Source organism: Bubalus kerabau, chromosome 2, assembly GCF_029407905.1.
Source record: "Bubalus kerabau isolate K-KA32 ecotype Philippines breed swamp buffalo chromosome 2, PCC_UOA_SB_1v2, whole genome shotgun sequence".
Lineage (NCBI taxonomy): Eukaryota > Metazoa > Chordata > Mammalia > Artiodactyla > Bovidae > Bubalus > Bubalus kerabau.
Window position 1 is genome coordinate 48384646 of NC_073625.1, and position 13624 is coordinate 48398269.

At 41.1% G+C, this 13624-nt stretch overlaps 1 protein-coding gene across 1 annotated transcript; it reads left to right on the forward strand.

Annotated features, from left to right (window-relative positions):
- The first annotated feature begins 9607 nt into the window (after positions 1-9607).
- Positions 9608-13173, forward strand: DNAJC28 (DnaJ heat shock protein family (Hsp40) member C28). The gene is made up of 2 exons (XM_055567666.1): positions 9608-9966; positions 10886-13173. Exon 2 carries the CDS (start codon positions 10936-10938, stop codon positions 12076-12078), a length of 1143 nt encoding a protein of 380 aa, XP_055423641.1. The 5' UTR covers positions 9608-9966; positions 10886-10935; the 3' UTR covers positions 12079-13173.
- The last annotated feature ends 451 nt before the right edge of the window (positions 13174-13624 follow it).

A 13624-nucleotide genomic window follows, 5' to 3' on the forward strand; every position in this document is an offset into this window, starting at 1 on the left:
ACCCTGTAAGATTTAAGGTAAGTGTCAAGTGGGCCTTTTGTTTAACATCACTATAATCCAAGTCTATCCCCGAACCACTGATGGTGAAGAAGCTCAAGTTGAATGCTTCTATGATGACCTACAAGACCTTCTAGAACTAACACCAAAAAAAAAGATGTCTTTTTCATTATAGGGGATTGGAACACAAAAGTAGGAATTTAAGAGATACCTGGTGTAACAGGCAAGTTTGGCCTTGGAGTACAGAATGAAGCAGGGCAAAGGGTAACACTTTTTCCAAGAGAATGCACTGCAAACACCCTCTTTCAATGACACAAGAGAAGACTACACATGGACATCACCAGTCAGTCAACACCAAAATTAGATTGATGATATTCTTTGCAGCTGAAGATGGAGCAGCTCTATACAGTCGGCAAAAACAAGGCCAGGAGTTGACTGTAGCTCAGATCATCAGCTGCTTAATGCAAAATTCAAACTTGAAGAAAGTAGTGGCCATTCAGGTATGACCTACATCAAATCCCTTATCATTATACAGTGGAGGTGATGAACAGATTCAAGGTATTAGATGTGGTAGACAGACTGCCTGAAGAACTAAGGACAGAGGTCCATAACACTGTACAGAAGGCAGTGACCAAAACCATCCCAAAGAAAAAGAAATGCAAGAAGGAGACATGGTTCTCTGAGGAGGCCTTACAAACAGCTGAGAAAAGAGGAGAAGCAAAAGGCAAAGGAGAAATGGAAAGACATTTCCAACTGAATACAGGGTTCCAGATAATAGCAAAGAGAGACAAGCATCTTTTAATGTTTTAGTGGTTATTTGTACATCTTCTTTGGTGAAATGGGCTTCCATGGTGGCTCAGATGGCAAAGAATCTCCCTGCAATGCAGGAGACTTGCGTTCAAGCCCTGGATAGGGAAAATCCCCTGGAGAAGGGAATGGCTACCCACCCCAGTATTCTTACCTGGAGAATTCCACAGACAGAGCCTGGAGGGCTACAGTCCATGGGGTCACAAAGAGTTGGACGTGACTGAGTGACTACCACTTTCACTTGGTTGAAATGTGGTATTCAAATCTTTGCTCATTTTAAAACTGAGTTAAATTTCTTTTTATTAATGAATTTTAAGAGTTCTTTATATATTCTGGATATCAGACTCTTATCAGATACGTGATCTGAAAATTGTTTCTCACATTATGTGGCGTGCATTTCCAGTTTCTTAATGGTGTTTTTTGAAGCACAGATATTCTTAATTTTGATGAAGCCCAATTTTCTATTTTTTATTACTTGTGCTTTTGGTATCATATCTAAGAAACCATTGCCAAATGCAAGGTTACAAAGCTTTACATCTGTTTCCTTCTAAGAGTTTTATATTTTTGTGTGCTAAGTTGCTTCAGTCATGTCCGACTCTGCGACCCTATGGACTGCAGCCCTCCAGGCTCCTCTGTCCATGAGATTCTCCAGGCAAGGATATTGGAATGGGTTGCCATGTCCTCCTCCAGGGGATCTTCCTGACCTGGGGATCAAACACGAGTCTCTTACTTCTCCTGCATTGGCGGGCAGGTTCGTTACCACTAGCGCCACCTGGGAAGCCCTTTGATCTATCTTGAGTTCATTTTTTAATATAATGTGAAGCAAGGGTTCAACTTCATTCATTTGCAAGTGGATATACAGTTGTCCCAGCACCACATACTAAAAAGCCTATTTTTCCCATTTGTCTTGGCACACTTGTCAAAAATCAACTGACCAAAAATGCAATAGTTTATTTCTCAACTTTCAATTACATTTCATTGATATCCTACATTCATTGTCTATCCTATGCCAGTACCACAAAGTCTTGATTACAGTAGCTTTGGAGTGAGTTTTGAAATAAGGAAGTGTGACTCCTCACTTTTGTTCTTCTTTTTCAAGACTGTTTTTTCTGTGTTCCATTTTATATATAGCTGCATCAGGTCTTGGTTGTGGCACGTGCAATCCCTGACCAGGGATCAAACCCAGGCCTCCTGCACTGGGAGTGTGGAGTCTAAGCTACTGCACCACCTGGGAAGTCCCTATTCTGTGTACCTGGACTTGCCAGGTAAATCCAGGATCACCTTGTCAACTTTTTTCAAAAAGGCTGACTGAGATTTTCAAAGGAATTTAACTTGTAGATTAACTTGGAGCGTACTGCCATCTGAATAATATTGTCTTCCAATCAATGAATACAGGATGTCTTTCCTTTTACTTAGGTCTTCTTTCATTTCTTCCAGCAATATTTTATAATTTTTAGTGTCTCCTACCTCCTTGGTAACATGTATTCCTTATTGGGTTTTTTTATTTTAATGCTATTCTATTAAATTTTTAAAAAACTGATTGATTGCCTTTTTGTCACCCTGCTAACTATATGCATCATGTGAAAGGCCAGGCTAGATGAAGCACAAGCTGGAATCAAGATTGCCAGAATTTTCAATAACCTCAGTTACGTAGATGACACCACCCTAATGGCAGAAAGTGAAGAGGAACTAAAGAGCCTCTTGATGAAAGTGAAAGAGGAGAGTGAAAAAGTTGGCCTAAAACTCAACATTCAAAAAACTAAGATCATGGCATCCGGTCCCATCACTTCATGGCAAATAGATGGGGAAACAGTGGAAACAGTGACAGACTTTATTTTCTTGGGCTCCAAAATCACTGCACATAGTGACTGCAGCCGTGAAATTAAGACATTTGCTCCTTGGAAGAAAAGCTATGACCAACCTAGACAGCATATTAAAAAGCAGAGGCACTACTTTGCCAACAAAGGTCTGTCTAGTCAAGGCTATGACTTTTCCAGTAGTCATGTTGTGAGAGTTGGACTATAAAGAAAGCTGAGTGCCGAAGAATTGATGCTTTTGAACTGTGGTGTTGGAGAAGACTCTTGAGAGTCCCTTGGACTGCAAGGAGATCCAACCACTCAATTCTGAAGGAAATCAGTCCTGAATATTCATTGGAAGGACTGGTGCTGAAGCTTTTTTTTTTGTGAATTCTTTGTGAAGAACTGACTGAGTGGAAAAGACCCTGATGCTGGGAGAGACTGCAGGCAGGAGGAGAAGGGGGATAACAGAGGATGAGATGGTTGGATGGCATCACCGACTCCATGGACATGAGGTTTGAGCAAGTTCCAGGACTTGGTGATGGACAGGGAGGCCTGGTGTGCTGCAGTCCACGGGATCGCAGAGAGTTGGACATGACTGAGCGACTGAGCTGAACTGAACTGACTGCCCTGGGTCTTTGTTGCTATGAGCAGGCTTTCTCTTCTTGTGGTGATTGAGGGCTCCCCTCTCACTTCTCATTGCTGTGGCTTCCCTTGTTGCAGAGTATGGATTCTAGACGTGGACTTCAGCAGTTTCGGAACACAGGCTCAGTAATTGTAGCACACAGACTTAACTGGTCCACAGCATGTGGGATCTTCCTGGACCAGGGATAGAACCTGTCTCCTGCATGGGCAGGCAGATTCTTTACCACTGACCTAACAGGGAAGCCCCACATAGGACTTCAATTGCTGCTGAACAAACTCAACACATAGGAGAAAAAGAAGATAATGGATCTTAACTCCAGATAAAAAGTCTTTTTTTTTTCTGGCCCCCTGCAGTGGAAGCGCAGAGTCCTAACCACTGAACCACCAGGGAATTCCCTTATTAAAATTCTTTGCCTATAAATGAAATCCTAAGTTTCCCAAGGATTGATGAAGGCTGTCCATCCTGCAGTTGGAATCTCAAAAAAATAAAAGGAAAAGATAACAGTAACTATGTGAGGTGATGATATGTTAATTTGTTAATCAGTGTGATTGTGATTGTCTCACACTTGTACAAATACCAAATTGCCAAGTTGCACACTGTAAAAGTATACAACTTTTGTCAATTGCAGCTCAATAAAACTGGAAACAAATTTTGAAGGGTGAGAAAAAACAAGAATGGGGACTTTGACGGTGGTCCAGGGGCTAAGACTGTGTTCTCCGTGCAGGGGTCCCAGGTTCAATCCTCAGTCAGGGAACCAGATCCCACCTGCTGTAACTAAAAGATCCCTCATGCAGCAACTAAGACCCAGTGCAGCCAAAGACAGAGATAATTTTTTTTCTTTAAAAAAAGAAAGCAAACATAGAGTAGTTGTGCTGTAAAGCAGTGATTTTGATGAACATGTTGGGTAAATGTTATATGGGCTGAAAACAATTCAAATCTTGATTCTCAGGCTACTGATATGCAGTTGGTTTCCCCACTATTAGCCTGCAATTGGAGGTATATACATTATTCATTGTTTCAAGGAACAGAAAGCATTTAGTTCAGCTCAGTCGCTCAGTCGTGTCCGACTCTTTGTGACCCCAAGGACTGCAGCACACCAGGCCTCCCTGTCCATCACCAACTCCTGGAGCTTGCTCAAACTCATGTCCATCAAGTCGGTGATGCCATCCAACCACCTCATCCTTTGTTGTCCCTTTCTCCTCCCACCTTCAGTCATACCCAGCATCAGGGTCTTTTCAAATGAGACAGTTCTTCATATCAGGTGGCCAAAGTATTGGAGTTTCAGCTTCAGCACCAGTCCTTGCAATGAACATTCAGGATTGATTTCCTTTAGGATGGATTGGTTGGATCTCCTTGCAGTCCAAGGGACTCTCAAGAGTCTCCTCCAACACCACAGTTCAAAAGAATCAATTCTTCAGCACTCAGCTTTCTTTATAGTCCAACTCTCATATCCATACGTGACTACCGGAAAAACCATAGCTTTGACTAGATGGACCTTTGTTGGCAAAGTAATGTCTCTGCTTTTTAATATGCTGTCTAGGTTGGTCATAAATTTTCTTCCAAGGAGCAAGCGTCTTCAAATGCAGGCTCAAATGACAATAAATCCTTATGTTGAATCAAGGCCAAAAATAGAAAACTGGCATCCTGGGTTGGGGAGGGTAGTTTTTCATTAGCAAACTTCCACAAATCCTGTGTGTGGCCCTTACTGACCATCTTAGGATGTTAGATAACTGGTTAACCCAGTAGGGAAGATGAAGAATGGAAAAATATTCAAATGAGTGTGAATCTCTTTTCCAGGTTATCTCTTCCCAACCCTTGAAGATTTTCAATCTTATTATGCTAATTAATTAAGTTCATTTACCTCTCCTTTCTTTTAAAGCTGACACTGTCTACAACAAACACTTCCTTGATCCGAGTAAAAAAGGAACTGATATAACCAAACTAACAATACTGTTTCTCAATTCTATTTCAATAGAATAAACCAAAACCAATGAATTGAGATGGCACCCAGAGGAATGCAAATTCATGGTGTTTCTGGAAATTGTAGTTTCAGAAGATACAATTTGCAAACATAATTGAACAAAATGTGACTTTAGAATTCAGATGGAACCATCCATCAATCTGCAGGGGAGTGTGATTTTGGTTTCTATGGTACCACAACTTACTGGAAATAAATCAGCTTCTTTGCAATTACCACAGAACCAGCAAATGAGACGAAGGAAGGAAAAGGGGCTTCTCTGGTGGTCTAGCATTAAGAACCCACATGCCAATGCGAGGAGCACAGGCTCGATCCCTGGTCCAGGAAGATCCCCATGCCAAGGGGCAACTAAGCCAGTGCACCACAACTACGGCACTCACAAGCCCGAACTGCTGAAGCTTGAGTGCTCTGACTCTGCTGAGATGCAGCGGCCTGCACAGATGAGTCTGTCCACCACAACGATGAGTGGCCCCTGCTCCCCTGCAACTAGAGAACTAAATAAAGCCCATGCACAGCAAAAAGACCCAGCATGGCCCAAAATAAACAAATGAATCTTTCTTTTAAAAAGAAGGAACAGATGGAATTAAAACACAGCCGTCACATGCTTTAGTCAAAGCCTGAAACTATATCCAAGAACCAAAAAAAAATGTTACTTTTGCAGTGCCAAGCTTCTTGCAGTAGCTCAGTAAGTATTTAATGTAACTATAAAGTAGGAAAAAAAATTTTAATAACTTTTTTAAAGTATCACATCTATTTTCCACCCACTCAGAAACACAGTTAATGACTAAGTTTAACGCTAATGGAATTTGTGCCAACTCTCTACCTTCCCTGGTTTATGGGGAAATTTGTTTCAAAATGCTCAACTCTATTGTAAGAGTACAGAATTACGAAAAAGATGTTTCAAACTAGGACATGTTACACACATGAAATCCAATAGACTTTAAAACCAGCCCTTTTGTACAAGATTATACTGCATTCCAGCTGAGAAACTTGAAGTGATTAATTCAGACTTTGTGGAAAAGAACAGACTGAGGTTCAAACATGTTGATTTGAATTATGACATAACCTTAAAGTGGTTAACAATTTAAACTGAAAATGAACAGGTTTAAAAGTCTATGGAGTTTAAATAAGCAAGGTAGCAGATCACATAAAAATTGGTAGTTAACCAGGTGTCCGTGGTGGCCCAGTGGTTAGGATTTGGCACTTTCACCGCCACGGGCCAGGATCAGTCCCTGGTCTCGAGAACTGCTCACAAGCGGGGGGATCAAAAAAAAAAAAAGAAAAAGCTAGTCAACCTATGTTTGGTTCTGACTTCTTTAAATTTGATCCTCTGACCACATCTTATAATCACTAGGACTGCTGACAGCAGAGTATGCAGCCACCTTTTAAAAGGAAAAGAACTAAAGTTTTCTTTTCTAATATTTATTTATTTGGCTGCACTGGGTCTTACTTGAGGCATGCAAGCCCTTGGTTGCAGCATGTGAGGTCTAGCTCCCCGATCATGGATCAAACCCAGGCTCTCTGCATTGGGAGTGTGGAGTTTTAGCCACTGGACTACCAGGAATGTCCCTGTATTTTTCTCTTTAGATGGAAACTATATTTTCGATGGTGAACTCTTTCTGCCCATAACTAAACTGAGCAATACTGCTTTGGTTTATCACTCATTTGACCTGCTGATTTAAGTCTATGGGTTGCTCTCACAGACATCATCAGGACAACTGTCGAAGCTGGAATACAAAACTGTACATTAAATAATATTTTATCTATGTTAAATCTGTTGAATTTGTTAACAGAGCTATGATAATGTAAGAGAATGCCCTTGCTCTGATGAAACAAATACTGAAGTGCTTTGGAGTAAAGGAACATAATACAATTATTTTTATTGTAATATGTAATATTACATATCGCAATATTTTATTGTAATGGTTTAATACTTAATAAATTTTAAATATTAAAATATTAATACTAATAAATATTAAATAAAATGTTTGCTATTTAATTAAATATTAATATTTAAATATTGAATTTTAATATTTGAATTAAATATTGATATTTATTAAATTTAATATGTAATATTGTAATGCTGCTAAGTTGCTTCAGTTGTGTCCGACTCTGTGCGACCCCATGGACTGCAGCCTACCAGGCTTCTCCGTCCATGGGATTCTCCAGGCAAGAACACTGGAGTGGGTTGCCATTTCCTTCTCCAATACATGAAAGTGGAAAGTGAAAGTGAAGTTGCTTAGTCGTGTCTGACTCCTAGTGACCCCATGGACTGCAGCCTACCAGGCTCCTCCATCCATGGGATTTTCCAGGCAACAGTACTGGAGTGGGGTGCCGTTGCCTTCTCCCAATATTGTAATAATTTATTGTAATATGTAATTATTTTATTGTAATGTTTTTATTGTAATTGCATTAAAAATAATGCAATTATTTTTTAAATGATTCAGAATATATATATATATATACACACACACACACACACACACACACAGAGGATGATAAAGCACCTCTTGGTAGCTGAACCAATGCCAGAAACTGCCTACCTTCCGGTTTCATATACATAAGAAAAATAATCTCCTAGGTCAGTTAAGTAATTCATACTTTGCGGTTGAAAGTGTGCTTTACTGATTACTCGGCTGACTTCAGTTCTCTTTCTACATGTAAAGAATTATACCACAAAACTGACATTCTGAAAAGAGCAATGGACTTAAGAGTCCCAGTAACTTACGAAGTCTAGTCACTTATCCAAATCACTTAACTACTTGGACTAAAGTATAGTTACTTATGCAAACATAAAAATCACATTTGTGACTAGTGCATTGTATTGAATAAAATACAAAGTGCTACATAAGTATGAGTAGTTTCTAAAACTGTGTGCTTTCCCCACTTTTATAGCTGTGTTTAAAATATTGGCTAGAATTCAAACTTGTAGAAACTCTTTCACACTGGAGTTCTTTTATGTTCATTGTTTGCTTATAAGGAAATCCCTCTGAATCAAAATTTAAACCATTTTCTACATACCTAGTAAAAGGTAGCAAATTACAGTCAAAGCTATGTTTTTCCAGTAGCCACGTACCAACGTGAGAGTTGGACCATAAGGAAGGCTGAACACCGAAGAACTGACGCTTTGTCAGTGCTTTCGAACTGTGGTGCCAGAGAAGACTTGAGAGTCCCTTGGACTGCAAGGAGATCAAACCAGTCAATCCTAAAGGAAATCAACCTTCACTGGAAGAACTGATGCTGAAGCTGAAGCTCTGACACTTTGGCCCCCGGACGCGAAGAGCCAACTCACAGGCAAAGACCCTAACGCTGGGAGAGACTGAAGGCAGAAGGGGGCGACAGAGGATGAGATGGTTGGATGGCATCACCGACTCAATGGGCTTAAGTCTGAGCAAACTCCGGGAGATGGTGAAGGACAGGGAAGCCTGGTACTGCAGTCCATGGAGTCACAAAGAGTTGGACACGACTGAGCAACGACTGAACAACAACTACTCAGAAGCCTTTCTAGGTTAGTACCTATTTCTGGCTTGTTTCAGGAGACATCGTCATAACAACAAAAAAATTTAACGTGCCAGGCAGACACAATGCAAAGAGGTTTACATACACTGTGTAATTTTCACAAAAAGGTACTGCGTTTGATGCAATTATTATTTCATCATAAGTAAAATGGGGAAAACAATAGCGCTTACCTCAGAGGGCTGTTGTAAGGATTTTAAAAGACTGTACATAGCGCATTTAGTACAGTGCCTGACAAAAGGAAGGGCTTAACACACGTTTACCATGTGCTGGTACAATCATTTGCCAGATAAAAACAGAGACGCAAGTGTAAACAAAAGGATTTTCAACTCAGGTCTGACTCCCCAAGGTTCTGCCTCTTTAAAAAAAAAAAAAAAAAAATTATCTCCCTGTACAGGAGGGTTAGGGAAATCCCCAGGACAGTGGCTGAACCTAAAGCCAGGAAACACACCTAATTTAATTTTGTCCTCGACTGTTCTCACCCACTACCGACGCCTGGCTAAATGAGCTGCTCGCTAGGTTCTTGAACTAACAAAAGACCAGCTTTCTAACCTGGGTTAACTAGATCTTTCTGAGGCAGAATTTCCTGAGAAATTTCGGAGAGGGTGTCCCCGGCTGCACACCCGAAGAGGCTGTCCAGGTCCTGTTCGGGGAAACGGACTCGTCTCCCGCTTCTCAAAACAATTTTCCGAGCGGCGTCGCCCTCCAAACCACTCGGACTTCAAAGGTCCCCACCTACACCGGCCACAGGCTACGAGAAACCCCACACATCTACGGAGGCGCCACAGCATCCTTTTCGCCGCCTCACCTCTCCCCGCCTCCCTCCTCCCGGAAGCAGTCCTGCGCTCGCCGCACTTCCAGGAGAACTACATCTCCCAGAATCCCGCTCAATCGATCCATCTTCCGCTCCAGGTGGGGGCGAAGGCGGAGCTGGTGCCCGGGACGGGGTGGGGCCTCCCGAAAGGTCCTGCTCTTGTCCTCTTGAGAAGACTAGGGCCTAAAGGAAATTCTGGGGTTCTCTGGTAAGGTAGGACATCTGTCCCTATTAGGTATAATACTGCCCGCCGCACCCCGAGGGTTCCCTCTGTGTAAAACGCAGATGGTCTAGCCCAGCGGCGGAGCTTGCCGCGGGCCTCCCGCGGAGACGCCTGTGGAGCGAAGGGCAGATGGCGCACGCACGCGCAGAGGCTCAGCTTGGTAGCGGGAGCCGCTGAGCCGCGTCTGAGGTGAGTAGGGGGCGGGGCGGGGCGTGTCCAGCGTCGGGACTGACCGCTCCCTCGGGACGGCCACCATGGGCACCATCACCGAAGTCCCAATTAAACCTGAAAGTCCTCGATTCCAACTGTCCAGAAATTGGAGTCCCCGGGAACTCAGTTTTAGCATGTATACATCAAAGTCCTATTTTCAATGAAACCACTTCCAGCATTTCATTGCCATTACCTTCGTACAAGACTGCCTTCCTCTTCTGTATCGTGCGTTTTAAAAATAATAGTTAACGTGTTGAGGGGGCTCACCCTTTCATCTTGCTTTTTCGACTTGAAGCGAATAGCTCCTTCCTAACAAGCTGCAGAGCTTAAAATCTTTTTTGGACATTTGATTCTATTGAATTTAGTGTCAGACTAGATACATACTTTGGCGTGTGCTTTGATTGTTTCACATGTCTCCTCGTGAGAAGACTCCTTGGGACGGTAAAGACAATGATACATTCAACTAAAGAAGTAATGGTGCCGATGAAGTTCATGATCTGCTGGGGATACAGACAGTTAAACAAGAGGCTTATTGTGCCCTAACCCTAACCATTTTGTTTCCACCTTGTTATTGGATTTGGTTATGTTGCTTAACCTTCTGGGTCTACATTTTCTCATAAAACGAAAAGATTGGATTAGATGATCTCTGAGAACTTGCCAGCTCTAACATCCTGGGGTTAGTTAGTGAGGAGTAGAATCTAGATTGTATCCCAATATGTTAATAGAAGACATCATCAACTTCCATTTTTCTGCTAACATAAATGAATCGTAGCTCTGAGAATTTTAGCAGCATTAGAAAGAACTGCCCTTATTGTATGCGTAATCTCATCCATATTGCTGAAAATATGAGTTTAGCTGATAATACAACTTTCTTCACCCTATATTTGTTGTTTTATAGATCATTGCTAAGGAAGAACTCTGGGTACTGTAAGGAACACAACGTATGTGATGATGGCTCAGATCTTAAGACCTCATCTGAGAAGTGCTTCAGTGATTCCTAATCGAATGAAAATGGGTCCATATCTTGTTGTCATAAGAACTAGAATGATGTCAACTCATAAATCCAAAAGGAATATAACAGAATATTATGGGCTGCTGAATCTGGATGAAGGCTGTTCTGCAGATGATGTCAGGGAATCTTTTCGTAAGCTTGCCAAGCAATACCATCCAGACGGTGGCTCTAGTACTGCTGATTCTGCAACGTTTATAAGGATTGAAGAAGCTTACAGGAAGGTACTTTCCCACGTGATAGAACAGACAAATGCCAGACAGAGTAAAGTTGAAGACACAGAAGAAGAAGAAGAAAAATTCAAATATAAAACACCCCAACACCGGCATTACTTAAGTTTTGAGGGTATTGGTCTTGGGACTCCGAGTCAACAAGAGAAGCAGTACAGGCAGTTTAGAGCAGACCGTGCAACTGAACAAGTGATGGAATACCAAAGGCAGAAACTGCAAAGCCAGTATTTGACTGACAGTGTCACTGTTAAAGATGTAAGGCACAGTAAGGAACGAAAGATAACTCAGGCAATAGAGCGTTTGGTGGAGGATCTCATTCAGGAGTCAATGGCAAAAGGAGACTTTGACAATCTCAGCGGGAAAGGAAAACCTCTGAAAAAATTTTCTGGCTGTTCATATATTGATCCTATGACTCACAACCTGAACAGAATATTGATAGATAATGGATACCAACCAGAATGGATCCTAATGCAAAAGGAAATAAAGGATACCATTGATCAACTCAGAGAGGCAATTTTAGCGTCAAGGAAAAAACTTGGGAATCCAATGACATCAGCTGAGCAGAAACAGTGGAACCAAGTTTGTGAGCAGTTTCAAGAAGACATCAAAAAGCTAAATAAGCGAATTAATGATTTTAATTTAATTGTTCCCCTCCTGACTAGGCAGAAGGTCCATTTTGATGCACAGAAAGAAATTGCCAGAACCCAGGAAATATACACAACCCTTATAAAAACAAAAGAAATCACAAATAAAAACCCAAATAACACTGATCCGGGAGAAGGAGAGAAAACACCTGGAGTTAAGACAGTTTTCTTTAACTGGATGAATGTGTGGAAATTTATTAAAATATGACCATCTCAATGTTCACAGTACTGCCCCAAATAATTTTCAGTAGTATTAACACCACACATAGAGGCTGAGGTTTCTTTCTATAACACAAGAGTCTGAGAACTGTGCACCTCTGTACTTTTCACAAAACGACCCACATCTCCAGTGATGTTTAAGTGAGTGAGAGAACTGTGAGAAACAAACTGAGTCCAAGAAATATTCAACCAGCTTTGTTCTGAGGACATAGCAAGACAAGAGGAAACAATTTAACATTGACACTTGAGTTTATTAAAGCACAAAACTAGTCTAAGACTTTTGGAACATTCTTTATATGGTTGGAAACATTACGACAGGAAATTAGTGTAATGGTGTTCCAGCACTCCTTTTTTTTTATAAAGGCCTTCTCTGTGGGTACTGAATAAAGAAACCACCAAACATCTAGGTTGTACTTTGCGCTAACTTCATGAGCCATTGGCAGCAAAGATCCATCAGCCAAACTAACTGATTTAGCTATTCTAGAAATAGACTCCAATGTCCACTTTAAAGAGTTTATTTTCTGACCTCTCAGAGGTGGGTTCAATGGAAACAAAGTTTCACTTATGGCTTCCTTTCTAATCAGAGTCAAAATGTTGGTTTTACAGAAGCCTATCTGAAGCCTCTCTCATGTATCCCACTTCTCAGAGGCTTTTTCAATGAGGGTAATATATCAGTTTACAGTCTTAGGGATCCAATTTCCTGTCTTAGGAACCCTTTAATAAGCAACTACAAGATGTCAGAATTTTGTGCTCACTTGCACCTTTGGCAAATGAGAAGAGATTGACATCCATGAGACTGTGTCCCATCCACTCTCAGACTGATCTGACTTTTTAAGATCTGTGTAATTGCCTTATTCACAGAATTGGGCAACTAGACTTGTCAAAAGAAGCTGGTCTGTTTCCTTATTTAATTCAGAGTGCTGTACTATGGAAGTGTCTCAGAAGCATGTCATTTGCCCCTCTGATTTTGGAAGAACAAGTTATTTTGTAAAGTGTGTGATAAGTAAAATGACATCTTCAGAAGGAAATTTCAGACCTTCTGCTTAGATGATGGGGCATTAATGGGTATAATATGTGATTATTTTGTTGAATGAGTTATCACTAGCTTCTGCAATGATCTATTACTCTATATACAATTGTGACCAGTGTGAAATAAGAGCTTTATAATAAAAGCTATTGCTCTAAAACATTTTATAAGGTGATGCTTCTGTGAATCTTGTTAAATATTAGATACATGGCACCTAATTACAATACATGATACCTAATTATGGGGCTTCCCTGATAGCTCAGTTGGTAAAGAATCTGCCTGCAATGCAGGAGACCTTGGTTTGATTCCTGGGTCAGGAAGATCCCCTGGAGAAGGGACAGGCTACCCACTCCAGTATTCTGGCCTGTAGAATTCCATGGACTGTATAGACCATAGGGTCACAAAGAGATGGACACGAGTGAGTGACTTTCACTTTCACTTACCTAATCACATTACAACAACATATGTAAAGGAAACCGTTTTTATTTTTGGTTTGCTGGGTCTTCAT

Coding starts and splice junctions, on each gene's coding strand:
- DNAJC28 (XM_055567666.1), top strand. CDS start 10,936: ATGATGGCTCAGATCTTAAGACCTCATCTGAGAAGTGCTTCAGTGATT.